Source organism: Coregonus lavaretus, assembly GCF_964263955.1.
Source record: "Coregonus lavaretus genome assembly, chromosome: 5".
NCBI classification, from domain to species: domain Eukaryota; kingdom Metazoa; phylum Chordata; class Actinopteri; order Salmoniformes; family Salmonidae; genus Coregonus; species Coregonus lavaretus.
In genome coordinates, this window is record NC_139992.1 from 45819741 (window position 1) to 45837360 (window position 17620).

Below are 17620 nucleotides of genomic sequence, written 5' to 3' on the forward strand. Positions count from 1 at the left end.
ACCTGCCAGTCAAATAGAAAGCAGACAGGAAATTGGGTCACTGAGCCAAATAGGTTTTAGCCAGTAGCCACTGACAAAAAGTCAAAGGATACAGTATATCCAGATCAAGTTCTGTGTAACATCAAATCAGCCATGTTTTTTGGACGGCTGTGAGACGCAAGTGATACATCTCCACAGATGTCAATGTTGCCTGCTGCATCAGTTCTGTAAACTGCATGTTAGTGCAGCAGCAACACATGCAATCAGACTTACATTCCTGTTGTGTGTTCCTCCGTATCAAGTCTATTTCCTATGGAGCATAAACACACAGAGTGTCTTACACTTCAGACTCAGACAAGTTATGTCTCTGAGATTGCCTGATTTTGTAGAAGTTTGTGTAGAACTAAACTTTATAGAATACTCACCGCATGCAAACCCGATACCTCTGGTGTAGTTAAGCAGTTAGTCTTGACCTTCAAGTGTCAAGAAGGTTCCAAGTTAAGAGGGTCAAGTCTCAAGAAGTCGTCCTGTGAACATAGTGAAAGTGGGAGGGGTATTTGAATCAAAAAAAGTGTTGAAATGGCATAGCTGTCATCTGTTAAGTCATCACTTTCAGTCTTAGTGTAAGGTTGCCAGTAATTATTTCAGTCATACATTTTTGTTTGTTTGTCTTAAGTCATGAAACACTTGGTAAGTCTGGGTGGAGTGTCATGTAATCTTTTTTTCAACTTTGAGTCAAGACTACAACTCTGTTGTGTAGAATACATTAGGCTGTATTCAATATGGTCAATATTCAGGATGAATATAATATTAATTACGTTTTTTATTCAACTCCTAACTTCACATGCTGATTGACAATATTATGAAACATTCATAATGTCAAATGAATATGCATTATGTAACGTCAGGCTTCAGATGGATGTGTTGAGTCAAATATAGGAAGACCAAGTGTTTTCATTTTTTTAAAAGTCAAACAGCAGACACCAGCTGTTCTTGTAGAATAATAAACAACTGTATTTTATTGGCTCTCAACATGACCTGGACTTGAATTGTTTGAGGCACAAACAGTACTCAAGAGTGAATGTGAAAATGTGTCTATTTTTGCATGAGAGAACATCTGTGTACTCAGTTCATCTCACAGACAGACACAGAGGAAGTTCCCCAACCAACTGAAAAATAGGCCCCCTCCGACTCCCTGTCCCTGTTCCTAGCTGTTTACTCAGGTGGGTAGGGGCCTATCAGTCGCAGCTCTGGGATCAGTGTTTAAGACAGGGCTCAGCAGATCAATTTGTTCACAGGCATTGCCACTTACGATGGCCCCTTTAGATAAAAACATGCATAACAGGGGCACTGACAAACAAGACACCGTTATGAATGGTTAGAACTTCCCGAATAACACAGACATCGACACATCTGAGAGGTATGATTTCCATTACATCAAGTCGCACTTCAGCAAACTTATTTTGCAATGTACTTGCCTAAATTACGATTAGACTGTTGATCAGAACCTTGATTACTATCTCCTCAACTCAGTTAGATTTGGGTGTACTTCTTGTCATTATGTCTGGGTAATATTTGTATTCTTCATCCATGCATGCAAGCTCATTCATGCACACCAGGTTTTGATCAGTTGTATAGTAATGGATCCACAGTCTTGGTCATACATTAAATTATACAGAAATAGGTCCCTCAGTTCAGTCCCTCTTTGTGACCATGTTCTTCTTTTGGAGACTTTGGCTTGACTTCAGACCAATTATCAAATTCCAGTCTCCTGTTTTCAATTAGTAAATTAATTAAACTTTTTAACCACGAAAACTAAAGAGTTACTCCATAAACCATAGGAAGTTGTATTTATTTATTTATTTTATCTGAATAATTATAGAATTACATTTTACATTTACATTTTAGTCATTTAGCAGACGCTCTTATCCAGAGCGACTTACAGTTAGTGAATACATATTTTTTTTATACTGGCCCCCCGTGGGAATCGAACCCACAACCCTGGCGTTGCAAACGCCATGCTCTATCAACTGAGCTACATCCCTGCCGGCCATTCCCTCCCCTACCCTGGACAACGCTGGGCCAATTGTGCGTCGCCCATGAGTCTCCCGGTCGCGGCCGGCTGCGACAGAGCCTGGATTCGAACCAGGATCTCTAGTGGCACAGTTAGCACTGCGATGCAGTGCCTTAGACCACTGCGCCACTCAGGATTGTCCATTTCCATCCAAAAATGATTACCGGTAAGACAAATCAGTTCAAATAAGTTCAAAAAAGAATAACACACTGCACTATGATTCCCGTCAGACTTATGACATTACTCAATCCATCTTGAATTGCACAGTTGGTTGCTCTGACTGTAATTCAAAAGTTGCGTAATGGGTTTCTGCATTACACTTTCAGAAGTGTGCTTGATTCATACAGCATTATATCCAGCATGTAGGAAATTGACACCATCATTTTTATGATCAAGCAACACAAAACCTACCCGAGGTATAAAGCCATAATTTTTGTGTCTTACTCTTTGGGCAACGTGATTGAATAAATGCTTGTTGTCTGTTGATATGCCCTCCAGGGTTAGAGCAGGTTGTGGTTTAGGTCAGCATCTGGACAAAAGGAAACAAATAGTCTCTTCAGCTAACCCTATATTCTCAGCTGTGAGGCTACAGGTCAGTATTTTTACATTTATTTTCCCATCAAAACGATGGGCTAAGAGTATCTGCTGGGTGTGATATTTCTCCAATAGTCATCCTCAGCTAATTCATCTTGGAGGGTAGACGTGAGATAGGATGACGGGAAACCCAACAATATCCTCCCTCTTCTCTATTCCTGGGTAATATTTATCTTTCATGGAGGGCAAAATGCTATCTGTTCTACGTCCATTGAGCCATGATGACACTTTAAAACATCACACGTCTGTACTGTGGTATATAGAATGGTAAATTCAACAGCTAGCTGTCTCTGGGTCAGAATTAGGTCACATACATGTCTGTCCCCCTCTAGCTGTTTCTAGGTCCATTGAGGATGTCTTGTATGTTTACGGTCTAACCATGACCATGACGGGGGGGCAACAGTTAGCGTCAGTACTCTGGGGGTCATGACTAGTTGGGGGTCATGTACTCTGAAAATACCACAGGTGTATGTTTACTATTTAGCAGAAGTGGCAAATCTTGTCACAACATAAGGGCACCATAGACACGTAAAAATATAGTTGTTTATCAAATTACCCTTGGACTAGTTTTCACCATGACACTATTCACAACACTTTGTACCTTATCAAAATGTCAGTTTAGGTGGAATAGGCCTAACTGTCAATACAGAGTTGTGTTGAGAGTGAAAATCATAATCTGCATTATCCAATAGATAAGGCATATATAGCTGTTGTTATGACTGCATGTAGACACACTGTACCAGCCTCATTAGAGACTAACCCTTCGGAGGCCTCTGCTGTGCCTCAATGACCAGTCTAGGAGCTCAATGCCAAGGTCAACTGCATAATTTCCAAATTCTTCCGCTCCTCTACCCCCTCTTTAATTGTTGAGGTCCTTATGTAAAACCCATTATGTAATCTATTTTTCAGACGGTTATTTTCCTGGCCCCTGTTCTCTAATGGGGAAGGGGTTAGGGGGTCGCATCCCTCTGTTGACGTTCACATAGCCATGATAAGATCCCAGCTCATCTCCTGCTGTTGGGCTTCATTCACAAGGCACCCAAACAAATGGCCAGGTCAGATTGGAGGAGCGCTGCGAAAATACACACAGGTGCCAGTCCACTCTCCACATCATGACCGATCCACAGTGCAACCAACCGACGCATGCCTCATGAAACTGTAGACGTGTCTGCTGAAACCAGGCCCAGCTCACTTTCTTACTATTTATTTGTTGTTTTGAAGGAAATAACAGGTGTCTCATCATACCATAAGAGGCACAATTTGTTTTGAGGCTTTTTAAAAGTGCATGAGAGAGTCTAAAGTTATGTAGAGCATTATGACCCTCTATGTCATGCTCATAAAGGCTTTATGAATTCTACATTATCACCACTCACAGGTGAAGTTCACTACACCGCTGGATCACAGTCAGTACACACCTAATGGACTAGAACGTGACGGACAAAACTACTAGCACGTGCTGGGATCTGAGGACAAACGATTGGCCTTCCCACATGGTCATACATGGTCTCCCGAGTGGCGCAGCGGTCTAAGGCACTGCATCTCAGTGCTTGAGGTGTCACTACAGACCCCCTGGTTTGATTCCAGACTGTATCACAACCGGCCGTGATTGAGAGTCCCATAGGGCAGCGCACAATTGGCCCAGCGTCGACCGGGTTTGGCCGGTGTAGGCCGTCATTGTAAATAAGAATTTGTTCTTAACTGACTTGCCTAGTAAAATAAAATCAATACAGTGAGTATACAAAACATTAAGAACACCTGCTCTTTCCATGACATAGACTGACCAGGTGAAAGCTATGATCTCTTATTGATGTCACTTGTTAAATCCACTTTAAATCAGTGTAGATGAAGGGTAGGAGGCAGATTAAAGAAGGATTTTTAAGCCCTGAGACAATTGAGACATGGATTGTGTATGTACGCCATTCAGAGGGTGACTGGGCAAAATGTAAGTGCCTTTGAACGTGGTATGGTAGTAGGTGCCAGGCGCACCAGTTTGTGTCAAGAACTGCAAAGCTGCTGGGTTTTTCACATTCAACAGTTTCCCGTGTGTATCAAGAATGGTCCACCACCCAAAGGACATCTAGCCAACTTGACACAACTGTAGGAAGCATTGGAGTCAACATGGGCCAGCATCCCTGTGGAACGCTTTCGACACCTTGTAGAGTCCATGCCCCAACGAATTGGGGGGGGCAACTCAATATTAGGAAGGCGCTCATAATGTTTGGTATACTCAGTGTATATACTCTGAACTTCTATCTGGCCAGACAGGAGAGGATGAATTCCCCCTCTAGTGTTAATCTTTCATTGTCACCGTCATGTTGTTAAGCACTTCGTGACAAGAGATTGATTGATGGTCTAACAAATTGTCACCATTCAAAATGTGACAAACCACTACAGAAACAAGTGTGAAGGTGACAATCCCCAAAATGAAATTCCTGTGTCGGCCTACCGGCTTACTGGCATGCGAGTGTCTCACAGAAATGCTACTGACACAATCATGTGACTGTTACAAGTGTGTTCTAATGTACCACCAGTGTGGAGGCGAGGATTTGATGCACATGCACCCTTCTTGATCTGCAGCAAAATAGTCACTACTTCATATGAACTAGCACATCTGATTGAACTGACCAATGGCGTGCTACTTTAATCAGGTCTACTAGATCAGAAATAGATCAAAACAGTGAAATTAGCCAGGGGTATTTGAGGAGAGGTTTGGGAACGACTGCTAAATCTAACTCCTAGAAGAGGCCTTCGGCATGGGCTACAGTGGCTGTGTGAGCGTGCTGGCCCTGAATGGCTTTCACAAAACTGAATGAACAGCTGTCCAACTTAATTGGATATTGTGGGCAGATTTGGAGAGATTTCATCAGTGAGATAATTATTCCGTTCTGGGAGTTTTTCTGCTGTGTCACTAAGCAATTCAAAGCTGCCCCTCGTGAGGCGCTCACACAAACAAGGACTTTGTGTGACGAGCATCATGCGCCTGTTGTTTTCATAAATTCAATTGCGCTAATTTAACAAACAGCACTGGAGCTTGGGAGGCTTCAGTGGTGGTTGTAGTGGGTGGGGACCAGGTGAACGTAGCCCTTTACTTCCATGAAGCAGTTGAAAACGTCTGTCTAGCTTCATAGCACTCTCATCCTCTTATTGAGAGCTGTATTCTGCTCTTTCATCCCACTCCTCCAAGTGAGGGGGCAAGGGGGCGACTCAGTGTGAGATTGTTATTGTTTTCTGTGTGTTGGACTGCAGATTACATGCTTTTAGCTGCATCAGTTTTCAGCTCATTGTAGGGGCGGGCGACCACCTGTACGCTCCATGTCCATTAGCTTCCTGTAAACATTATATTTTGGACTTGACTCCGTGACCCCCAAGCAGATCACAACATGAGCCATTCCCCAAGCCCCTTTGGGTCAAAAAGCAAGCCACCAACATGCCTAGGTTTAATTTTAAGAAATGAAGACGAAGGCAGAATCCTAGCAATACATTCAATTGTAGTTTTCAAACTGTCTCCGGTGGCGAACGTTCAAACAAACGTTCCTCTCACTCAAGCTATTTAACGTCAGAGTCTAATTCAAGGACCCCAGCAGTATGTTCTACCTGGAATGCAAACCCAGTGACCTCCTCCCGGGTTCACCTTTCCTTCCCTCTGACGAACAGTTCGTATTATTTACCTCTGTGTAAATACAGGATGGGTATTTTCTCTCCTGATGGGTTCAAAGTCTTTCTTAATGATCATAACATGATGTCTGGTGTAGACAAACATTTTGGCAGTTGCACGTTTGTCCACTTTTAAACCATAGGAGTCACACACACCTCTACATACAGTAATAACACTAAACTGACACAGCCCACAGGAACACACAAGTGCGCACGCACGCACGCACACACACACACACACACACTCAAAAAGACATACAAGTACTTGAAACCAGTTCCATTACCAGTGAGATTATGGTTTCAAAAATAAGGGACTATCAAATACTTATAATTTGCCTATAGTTCAATAGTGACTGGCTTTGATACAATGGTGGATCTTCTTCCTCAAAAAGATCCATACAGAATGGTACGTACAGTAAGAAGCCTTGCACGAACCTTGGCTTGTGTGAGCCAGAACGGCTAATAGAGGCAGGAGCCTACACTATCTCCTGTTTCTGTAGCGTGAGGCAGCTTGATGTAGAGGTACAACCCCAGGACAGGACGCTAGTCTATCACAGAGCCTTACCCCCAATCTCCTTAATGCTGAGTGCCAAGCGGAGACGCATCAGGTCCCATTTTTACAGTCTTTGGTATAACTCGGCCGGGGATCGAACTCCCAACCTTCCTTACTTACTTTCCAATGTCAGGGCTGACACTAACCACAAGGCCACAGAGTTGGTATACAGAATGGATTTATCCTGTATCTGTGTCAATACTGCATCAATACTCAGAATGTGAATACATTGTATGAGTATACCAGTGTTATGGACATCCTTCATGTTTCCTTTAACAACTCTTTGTCCAGCTCTTTATCATCTGATCTGTGTTAATTTCTTAGTATTTGTCATGTAGATAGCAACAGACAAAATTAGTAAAAAGTTACATCACATGGAAGTACATGGAGAAACCAGAACAAATGATTGAGAGAACATGTTACAAGTAGCATGATTTTGGATGGATGCTGATTTGGTGTTTGGAGGTAAAGTTTATGATCAACAATTTGAGACTAACGATGATTTTCCTTTGGTCGTGGTGAACGCTTTGGATTCTGTGATGGCAATCATTAGCAACCATGAACAGAGATTATCACAGTTACGGACTATGTCTTGTGATGCTGCAACTGGCTTCATTTCAATATGTACAACCTCATCTTGGCCCCCAAATAGCTATCTGTAATAGTGTTACTAATGGAGCGCTGAATTGGTTAAGCATCTGACTTCTTGTAAATGCTTGTTTATGTCTCCGGTGTACAGTCGGCTACACTAATATTTGGAATCTGAAATGGTGACTCAAATAACCTTTCGTAACTTGATTAACTGTGCTAAATTTGACCATTTACTGGAAGCTTGCATGTCACAGGTGAGTGAAGTTTCAGGTCAGACCGCTTGTAAGTCATTCTTTATTGTAGAGTACAGAGTATAAAAGCTTGCTCCCATTCAAAGTCGTGTACACACATCCAACCAGTTACACTTACATAGGCGCAGAGTACAAAACAAGACCGTGGAAAATATGCTTGACATTTAGAAGGTAAGAATTGGAAAGCTTCTTCTGAAAAGAAAATTGCCTCCTTAGGTCTTGCTAAGCCAACAACAGTCAGAGAGACAGGGAACAAGTTGAGAAAGGTCAAAATTGGAGCCATTTTCTAAGAACGCTCATGTTCTCCAACTCAATACGTGTTTGTCATCCTAATTATAATTGAATAAACAAAATCAATGAATATTAAATGATCACTGACGTATGGGAACTATGTCACTGTCACAGCCTGCTCTTGAACTACACATACAACACTGAGATCTACTGTAGCCTAACCGCTGATTTCTACAATGTGTAGTGAGATAGTAGGCCTATGAAGTTTACTAACTCCATCCAGTGGCTACTCACAACTGTTACACAGAGGGCCCTATTCTAACGAAGCTGCTTGCTGTGCTGTATGGCGTTGGCCTATCTTGTTGTATGATAATGGTCATTTAAAATCAAATCAATAAAATGTTTTGATATTGAAATAAAACTGAGGAAATAAATGAAATCAAACGTTCTTTTTCTGCACATTATGTGGTTTAAGTGCACACAGTAAACTTCAAAATACCAATTGTGATCAAATAGGGCTTTCACCCTGGTCCTGAAGAAAGGTGGTGGGATGATAAACCATTACCATCTCATACATATAAGTTAGGAATTATAACTTGTCCTGAAATCTATTGGATTTTACCCTCTGGCCTGGACTGAATGGACTTGAAATAGAATACTCCTCAATTTTGTATGAGCGCTTTCATAAAGTTTGTATAAAAATACATTTACATATGGTATCGTATTGCTATTACCCAATTGCTATTCGTTATTACCCAAAAATAGCTCTAACTCAAACCCTAATGTTGTTGTGGTGTGTAGCCTACTATTTAGTGTGCTTGTAGCGTGTATATGTCCTACGGAATAAGCCTAACGATACATCTCACAGTCGGAACGTGGCACCCTCAGTCAAAGCACGAGGGTGCCATTTCTCTACTGCACTAGGCTATGAGCAAAACGCATGCCACCAATAGGTGTAAAGTACCAGAAATATCCAATGCTACCACATTACTTCCTATCAAATACTAGGTAAATACCAGTCAAAAGAGCACTGTTAATATAGTGATACAGAGAAAATGTGCTTACTGTACACATACAGAAGGTAGAATCATGGAGATATGATGCACTCATTACTCAAGCGCTAATCATTCATTGATATAAACAGGAATTTCAGATTTGCATATCTCAAGTTGGGATTGAATAGTACACTAAACAGTGTGACATGGCAGAGTTACGCGGGAGGGTAAAACCTTGCCAGTATGAATAAAACAGAGAAGGACAGAGCAAACCACCCACTGGGCACACACTGGTTGAATCAACGTTGTTTCCACGTCATTTCAATGAAATTATGTTGAACCAACGTGGAATAGACGTTGAATTGACGTCTGTGCCCAGTGGGCATTGTAAAGGGCAAACCTTCATGTAGTAGACATCAAGAAAACCCAGTTCTGTCAAGGGGAGCTCAGGTAGGTCACACCACAGATATGCATTAGCTGAAAAGAGAGAAAGGGGTAGTGTTCTATCAAATGGAAACCACTGGATATATGGAAGTGTTGTTGATTCACTCTTTTGTATTGCTTTAATAGAATGGCAATTCAATGGTAGTTATTTTGAATGATAAAAAAATGTAATTGCCTTGAAATGAAGGTATTCTGGAATAACTACCTTCTCTGTTATAAGGATCCTGATGCGTTTGGGCTCCTGATCCACCTAGACTCAAGTAAGCTTTATGCAGAAACAGCACTCTGAAGTTATTTTCAGTTTCTGCGAATGGAAATTGCATCACATGAAATTCTCAGATATGCACCACAAATATATTGATGACATCAGCGTTTTCACAGGTAGATTGCGTCAAATGGGCTTCCAACAACTATTTCAATGATTCATCCGTGTTTCCTATAGAAATAGTTCCTCCTTCTCTCACAACTGAATATTTCTGTTTTTTAACAATTACTTTATAAGGACATTGATCCCAAGCATATGAAGTGTCAGTGACTCAATACTCATATGATGTGTGTAAATGTTCTATTCACTTACTTATGGTTACATAGCTAATGTAATGTGCTGCTACACCGCTAATGTTGAGAACCTTAACATTGGATTGACTGAGGGAAAAGTTGGCTTCAACAGTTACATGTATTACTTAGTTATTACAAATTAACACTTACAATCACCTGTCAACATGCCAATTTAACACACATGTACGTGTTGTAACGTATGTATTTGACAAAAATGGCCATTTAAAACCTTTTTTTTTTTTTGTCGTATATCATACAAACATGCTAATAGATCTCACAGGTTCATCATAACATCCATTAATTGACCAATAGGCACACATACTTAACATCTCTCAGCTGTCATTATTACAGAAGCCACGCCTATAGTCCGTGTGGTGGTAGCTCCCTGCCATTGCTGGGAAAATGAAAGCCCAAACACAAATTCTTGTTTTCACATCAGTTTGCGGGCAATTTTTGTTTAAGGGAGAACTTCAAAACCAAAAACGACACAGTTCAGAATATGGTACACTATGGCCATACTGTACTCTAAACTATGTAATTGCATGAGGAAACCATTTGTGAGTTTCCGTACACAAATGCTCGCCTTGTCTTGCCCTTTCATCAATGATATAACTGTCATGGAGGCGGAGTTTCATCCTACATATTCCTCTAACTCCCCTACAGTTATGGTAATGACAGCAAAGAGATCCGTTGTTGACATGGCTTTTCTGTTACAGTTTGCGAGACAGCGCGATCTAAAATCAGCTACAGCGCCAGCATCCCTGTGGCTTCAAGCATCAAATCAAGAATAGTTTGTTCTGTTCCTGCAGTACAAACAGACTACAACACACTAAAGCATGACATTTCGTTTTTGTAAAGATCCTATTTTCCTTTGTTGAATGAACGGCCTTTTGAAAACGTAGCTAAAAGATCAATTGGATAGAGCCTCGCTTTTTATTGGACCACATTTCCATAAAATAACCCTGAAAGGAACAACATTTCTTTTGATCTACTTTATGGGTGGTTTCTGGCTTAGCTTATTGCTGACCATTCCCCTGTCACATGGATGGCAAATGAGCTGAGATTTACTTAACGAGGCAATGTCAATGACCAAACAAACACTTTGCATTTAGTGAGCAAGAAATCCCTCACACCTCTCTCAAACTTTGTTCTATTCCATGATTTAATATATTTAATTAATTCATACCTCTAAACATTGCAATACATTTGATAGCAAAAGGTTATGTTACGAGAATGACAACTTTTGCATACATTCTGTGACAAATGAGAACAGCGTTACCCAGATAAATGAAACAGTAATGCTTCAGGTAGCTAGACAATTTTCATGTCACGTTTAATTCAAAACCTTTTTATATAATGCAAGCCTGGCAGCATTGCTTACATGGGAATGAGCTTGGCAATGGCAAAACATATTTAGCACACAGGAAATACAGTAACTACAACTAACAATATTCCTATCTGAGGAGTCAAGGACAAGACCATTGGTGAAAGGGCACAGGTCACGGTTGTAAAAACTAGGGCTCAGATACTGTAGCTACTAGCTAGAGGTGACAAAATACCCAGGACATGACTAAAGGGGAGGACTGAGTCTTGGGAAATGGGACATGGTAGTTTTACGTTCCATTTGACAAACATTCTATAGAAAACTGAATGAAATACAATGAGTAGACTGAAAGAAGCTCCTACTCCCTTGTTGTTTGCAGATCTGGAGAAAGCCGAGAGGTGTAAACAATATGGCGGAAGCTCCCCAAAGCCCACTGAATAGGCTAGACAGTGCCATCACCATTGTTGCGTACATCTATCAAGCTCCTTCAGATCTGTAAACACAGAAGGGATGGGGGCTAGGGGTTCAGATCACACTTGTTTGTCCCATACATACAACTTTTATGAGGGCCTAATTTCACAATTGAGCTAGAGTTCTCTGCACTAGACAACACTGCCTTAAAAGTGGTCACAGATTTTAGTTAATCAGATTCCTTCTTCAGATACTTCACATCACTAGGTTCCATCCTGATACTTCATGTCTGTACAAGTCACATTTAGCTGTGGTATAACATTATACTGTGATCACATAATACTCACAACACAGTTTGTAAAAAAATAACATTTAAAAAACATAACAACATGTAACTCTGGGCTTTGTCTATAAACATGTAGGTTTGGTACAGGGACCATTCAATTTGACATGCTAAGTCACATCTGGATGCCAGTTATCTTGTCATGGGGGGGAATGGAAACCTAGTTAAATCTGTCCCCTAGAGAACTGTCAGTGGGGTGGAATCTCGGCAATCAACACCTGTCCAGTCCATCACCTCTAAGGACGTGAAAACACATTTTAAAGCTTTATTCCATTACAGCCTAACGCTAAGATTAAATTAAGTGTTTTCTTTCTAAAAATGGTGTCTGCAAGATATATCAGGTCTCTTGCACTGTTTAGAGGTCATTTATGGATAAAAAAACATACTAATCTGAAATGCATATATACAGTAACAGTCAAAAGTTTGGACACACCTACTCATTCAAGGGTTTTTCTTTAGTTTTACATTGTAGAATAATAGTGAAAACTATGAAATAACACGGAGTCATGTAGTAACCAAAAAAGTGTTAAACAAATCAAAATATATTTTATATTTGAGATTCTTCAAAGTAGCCACCCTTTGCCTTGATGACAGCTTTGCACACTCTTGGCATTCTCTCAACCAGCTTCATGAGGTAGTCACCTTGAATGCATTTCAATTAACAGGTGTGCCTTGTTAAAAGTTAAATTTGTGGAATTTATTTCCTTCTTAATGTGTTTGAGCCAATCAGTTGTGTTGTGACAAGGTAGGGGGGTATACAGAAGATAGTCCTATTTGGTAAAAGACCAAGTCCATTTTATGGCAAAAACTGCTCAAATATTCAAAGAGAAACAACAGTCCATCATTACTTTAAGATTAAGATTCTTCAAGTGCAGTCGCAAAAACCATCAAGCGCTATGATGAAACTAGATCTCATGAGGACCACCACAGGAAAGGAAGACCCAGAGTTACCTCTGCTGCAGAGGATAAGTTCATTAGAGTTACCAGCCTCAGAAATTGCAGCCCAAATAAATGCTTCACGGAGTTCAAGTAACAGACACATCTCAACATCAACTGCTCAGAGGAGACTGGGTGAATCAGGCCTTCATGGTCGAATTGCATCAAATAAACCACTACTAAAGGACACCAATAAGAGGAAGAGACTTGCTTGGGCCAAGGAACACGAGAAATTGACATTAGACCCTTGGAAATCTGTCCTTTGGTCTGATGAGTCCAAATTTGAGATTTTTGGTTCCAACCGCCATGTCTTTGTGAGACGCAGAGTAGGTGAACGGATGATCTCCGCATGTGTGGTTCCCACCGTGAAGCATAGAGGAGGAGGGGTGATGGTGCTTTTCTGGTGACACTGCTGGTGATTTATTTAGAATTCAAGGCACACTTAACCAGCATGGCTACCACAGCCTTCTGCAGCAATACGCCATCCCATCTGGTTTGCGCTTAGTGGGACTATCATTTGTTTTTCAACAGGACAATGACCCAAAACACACCTCCAGGCTGTGTAAGGGCTATTTGACCACGAAGGAGAGGGATGGAGTGCTGCATCAGATGACCTGGCCTCCACAATCACCTGACCTCTACCCAATTGAGATGGTTTGGGATGAGTTGGACCGCAGAGTGAAGGAAAAGCAGCCAACAAGTGCTCAGCATATGTGGGAACTCCTTCAAGACTGTCGGAAAAGCATTCCAGGTGAAGCTGGTTGAGAGAATGCCAAGAGTGTGCAAAGCTGTCATCAAGGCAAAGGGTGGCTACTTTGAAGAATCTAAAATCTAAAATATATTTTGATTTGTTTAACACTTTTTTGCTTACTACATGATTCCATATGTGTTATTTCATAGTTTTGATGTCTTCACTATTATTCTACAATGTAGAAAATAGTACAAATAAAGAAAAACCCTTGAATGAGTAGGTGTGTCCAAACGTTTGACTGGTGCTGTACTTAAATGAAGATACAACATTGAGACAATGGAATTTAGGTCTTCTAAATGAATGTCAATATCCAAGTTAGTTCAATATATTAACACCAGCAGTAACATACCAGTCCCTTCCTCACCTTGAAAAACTCTATTCACAGTCACACCTACAAAAATAACCGAGAACAACAATAGTATATAGGTCATGGGAGGCTTGGGGCTAGAGCTGGCTAGTTCCCAGACACTGATCAGGGTCGACTTTGGCATTTTTGTCTGAATGCATCCATTCAACCTGCATATAATACATTAGGAATACATTTACAGTGTTCGCCCCGTTATGATCATTCATAATAGTGCATGACACCTTATGACATAGGAACCGGCAAGTAAGCATTTGGTTGGACAGTGTATACCATGTGTATCCTGTATATACAACGAATAAAACATGAAAAGATAGATCCATGAACGCCTACATAATGCATTACACACGTGTTTCACAGAATGTATTTTGTTTTGAACTATTTCTTTATTTGGAAGTTCATGTGTATATGAAACTTTGACATACAGAAACCCACTACTGGATGTTTCCATATCTGTCCACACAGTAGGCATAAAATTAAAAAGCGGTCTGATGTTAAAACTACTTTCATGTATGGATTCTCAGTGCGAGGTTTCAATATTTGACATTTAGAGAACCATGTTACAAACAGTCAATTTTGCATGGTGTAGTCTAGTCCAGTGAGAGCTTGGTGGAGCTTGAAGGATAGACACAATGCTACGCAATGTGGTCTTCCAGGACCTGCTCCAAGGCTCTGCTTCCATTCCTCAAAATGCCCGCTGTGGCTGCAGTGTCCATTACTGGGTGCTTGGCGCTGTATTTGTGGGGGTGCTCGTCCCCCGTTTCTAGGAAGGCCACCCTCTTTCCACCGGTGACCCTTCTGTCTGCAAGCTCTGCCTCCCTGGGGTCTGCACAGAGGAGCATGGCTCGCCCGCCGCACCCGCCAACGCCCCCTGCCCTTCCGCCATGGCAACGGCAGGGAGTGAGGTACAGGTAGAGGAGCACCAGGACGATGCTGACCACACAGGACGCCAGCGTGGTAAAGGCCGTGTTAAAATGCTCCCCGCCGCTGCCACGTTCCTCCCCGCTCTCGCCTGGTCCGCTGGTGTTACCTACGGAGACGGTGACCTCCAAAGTCTCGTTGGGGCTCCGGCGTCGCCCGCGGACTGCCACGCAGGAGTAAGTCCCTGAATCCTCCAGGAGAGCCCCTCGGATCTCCAGGGTACCGTTGGTGAGGACCGTGAGGCGGCTGCTCTGATCGCCTGTTACGCCCAGTGCCGGGGAACCATCGCCCGGGGTCACCCAGAACACCACCACCTCTTCCCGGAGGGGGAGTGAAACGCCGGGGCACGGCACCATGAGCCAATCGCCAGGCTCTGCCTGGCAAGACACTTCTACAGTTCCATGTAACCCACCCTGAGGGCTGCCAGAACAATTCAGCCACTCCTCCTGACCCAGGCTGCATGGATACTCCTCCCTGAAGTCCAGTAGGGGACGGTACTGCCTCCTCTCCCAGTACTCAAGCATGGCGCGCAGGGCACAGTCACACACCAACGGGTTCCCCTGCAAGTAGATGCCACCCTGCTGCCAGGTGGCCAGAGAGAGGAGGCTCTGCACGGGCACCTGCCTCACCATGTTCATCGACAGATCCAGGAAACGCAGGCGTGGCAGAGCCCCATCTCCCTGGTAGAGCTCCAGGGGGAAGGCAGCCAGTCTGTTTCTGCCCAGATACAGCCTTTCCAAGCTGCTCAGCCCCTGGAAGGCTCCCGCCATGGTCTGGCTGATGCGGTTCCCAAACAGAAGCAGCACTTCCAGTTCCCCGAGCCCATGGAAGGCAGACGCGTTGAGCCGAGACAGCCCATTGAACGAGAGGTCCAGGTGGCGGAGGTGAGGGGTGGGGGCGAAGGCGTCCGGTGCCAGATGGGTAATGGCGTTTCGGCTGAGGACCAGCGCGGTCAGCCTGTCCAGACGCCGGTCTGACCAATCCAAAAGCAGAGCAAAGAGGACGTTGTGGCTGAGGTCCAATCGGGTGACATAGCCAGGGAGGTCAGGGGGAACGGTTGACAGATTGTGACCACTGCAGGAGATGATGTCGCTGGCACACAGGCAGGGTGGTGGGCAGGCAGCCGTGACCGTCATAAAGGACAGACACATGGACAGGAGGAATGCCAAGGTAACCATAAAGTGCCCGTCAATGGACACACACAGCGGTTGTGGCACAACGGGACACATTCTACTGTTTGAGGGCTGAGTCTCAGGTTGTTGGTGAAGAAGTTGCAAACATCTTATGAGCCACTCTTAGGCGTCCCATTCAGAAAGAGCTGAGAGAGAGAGAGAGACAAAGAGAGAGATGGGTATCGGCATCCAATACTGTCATAGGACAGTGATTAACTTGTTTTCTCTGCAAAATAACCTTAAAGCTTGAGTCCTTCATTAAAACAAAAAAGCGGACACCCCACCTCCGTTTTGGTAACAAACTGAGGGATGGACCTGGAGAAATGTAACCACTCTCAAATTCATAGAGCTGTGGATGCAAGGATTCAAGATCCATGATATCAAAACAGTTGAACTAAACTCATGAGGCATTAGCTATTAAATTAGATAACCATCTGGATGTTTTTTAATGCTCGTTTAGTAGGCTACTTACAGTGAAATAGCTCGAACCACCATGTAGTTTATAACTACTAGTGAAACTGTTCTTGTACCAGATGAAAATGAGGCTATAAGGGAAGAGATTGAGTCTCATAGAAAAGACTCGCAGAGGGCAGGCAAACCAAAGAAAAGGTCCAAGCAATAGAAAGTGTAACATAACCACTTACATTTCCAAGCGGAGAAGATCCTCACAATAATGCGACATCGTTTTCTTCGTATTGTGACCATAACCAATGAATGTATTTCACTCTCCTCTGGAACTTTTTTCATCTCACACAAGATGCGTAGGCTATATTCCGTTATAAGAAAAAATAAAGAGCCAATACTTCATACAATAAAATACACTTTCAAGCAGAATGCCACATGATTGCGCACTTCAAAAGCGGCGTTGTCATCTCCAAATCGACTCCAAAAGCGTCCAAATGAAAGCAGAGCTGTCAGGACTCAGGAAGCGTGTTGTTCAGTTCACCTTATAGTGGGAGGGGTTGCGCACAAAATAAATATGGCACAATCGATAGTAGGCTTAGGCTATTAAACCAATTAGGCTACTTGTTTCCTGCTGTCCCCGACAAATACAACCGTTGCTTGGATGCCACGGTGTGTCTGGGTCGATTACGCTACTGCGCAGCATCAGTGGGTGTTCACAACCATCAACTGGTAAAAAAAATAATAATCTACAACGTGTGTAAACAGAGAATTTGTAAATAAACACGTTTCATTTGCAAATAAAAATCATTTATACTGCAGGCTGATAGATGGATCTATTGATAATCAGGCTGCAACAATTGCATAATATTGGCATTAGCATTATTGACTGAAATGTATAAGAAATATAAACGCAACATGTCAAGCGTTGGTCCCATTTTTCATGAGCTGAAATAAAAGATCCCAGAAATGTTCCACATGCACGAAAAGCTTATTTCTCTCAAATGTTGTACACAAATTCGTTTACATTCCTGTTAGTGAGCATTTCTCCTTTGCCAAGATAATCCATCTA

The 17620-nt window shown here is 42.5% G+C and overlaps 1 protein-coding gene across 1 annotated transcript; it reads right to left on the reverse strand.

Annotated features, from left to right (window-relative positions):
* Positions 1–13893: 13893 nt before the first annotated feature.
* Positions 13894–17040, reverse strand: LOC311128984 (amphoterin-induced protein 2-like). Its single transcript, XM_084161216.1, has 2 exons — positions 16791–17040; positions 13894–16292 (listed from the first exon to the last, which is right to left on the reverse strand). The coding sequence occupies exon 2, from the start codon at positions 16201–16203 to the stop codon at positions 14689–14691; it is 1515 nt and encodes a 504-aa protein (XP_084017342.1). The 5' UTR covers positions 16204–16292; positions 16791–17040; the 3' UTR covers positions 13894–14688.
* Positions 17041–17620: the final 580 nt, after the last annotated feature.

Bases quoted from the DNA above. Each gene is read 5' to 3' on its own strand.
- LOC311128984 (XM_084161216.1), bottom strand. From the start codon at position 16,203: ATGTGTCCCGTTGTGCCACAACCGCTGTGTGTGTCCATTGACGGGCAC.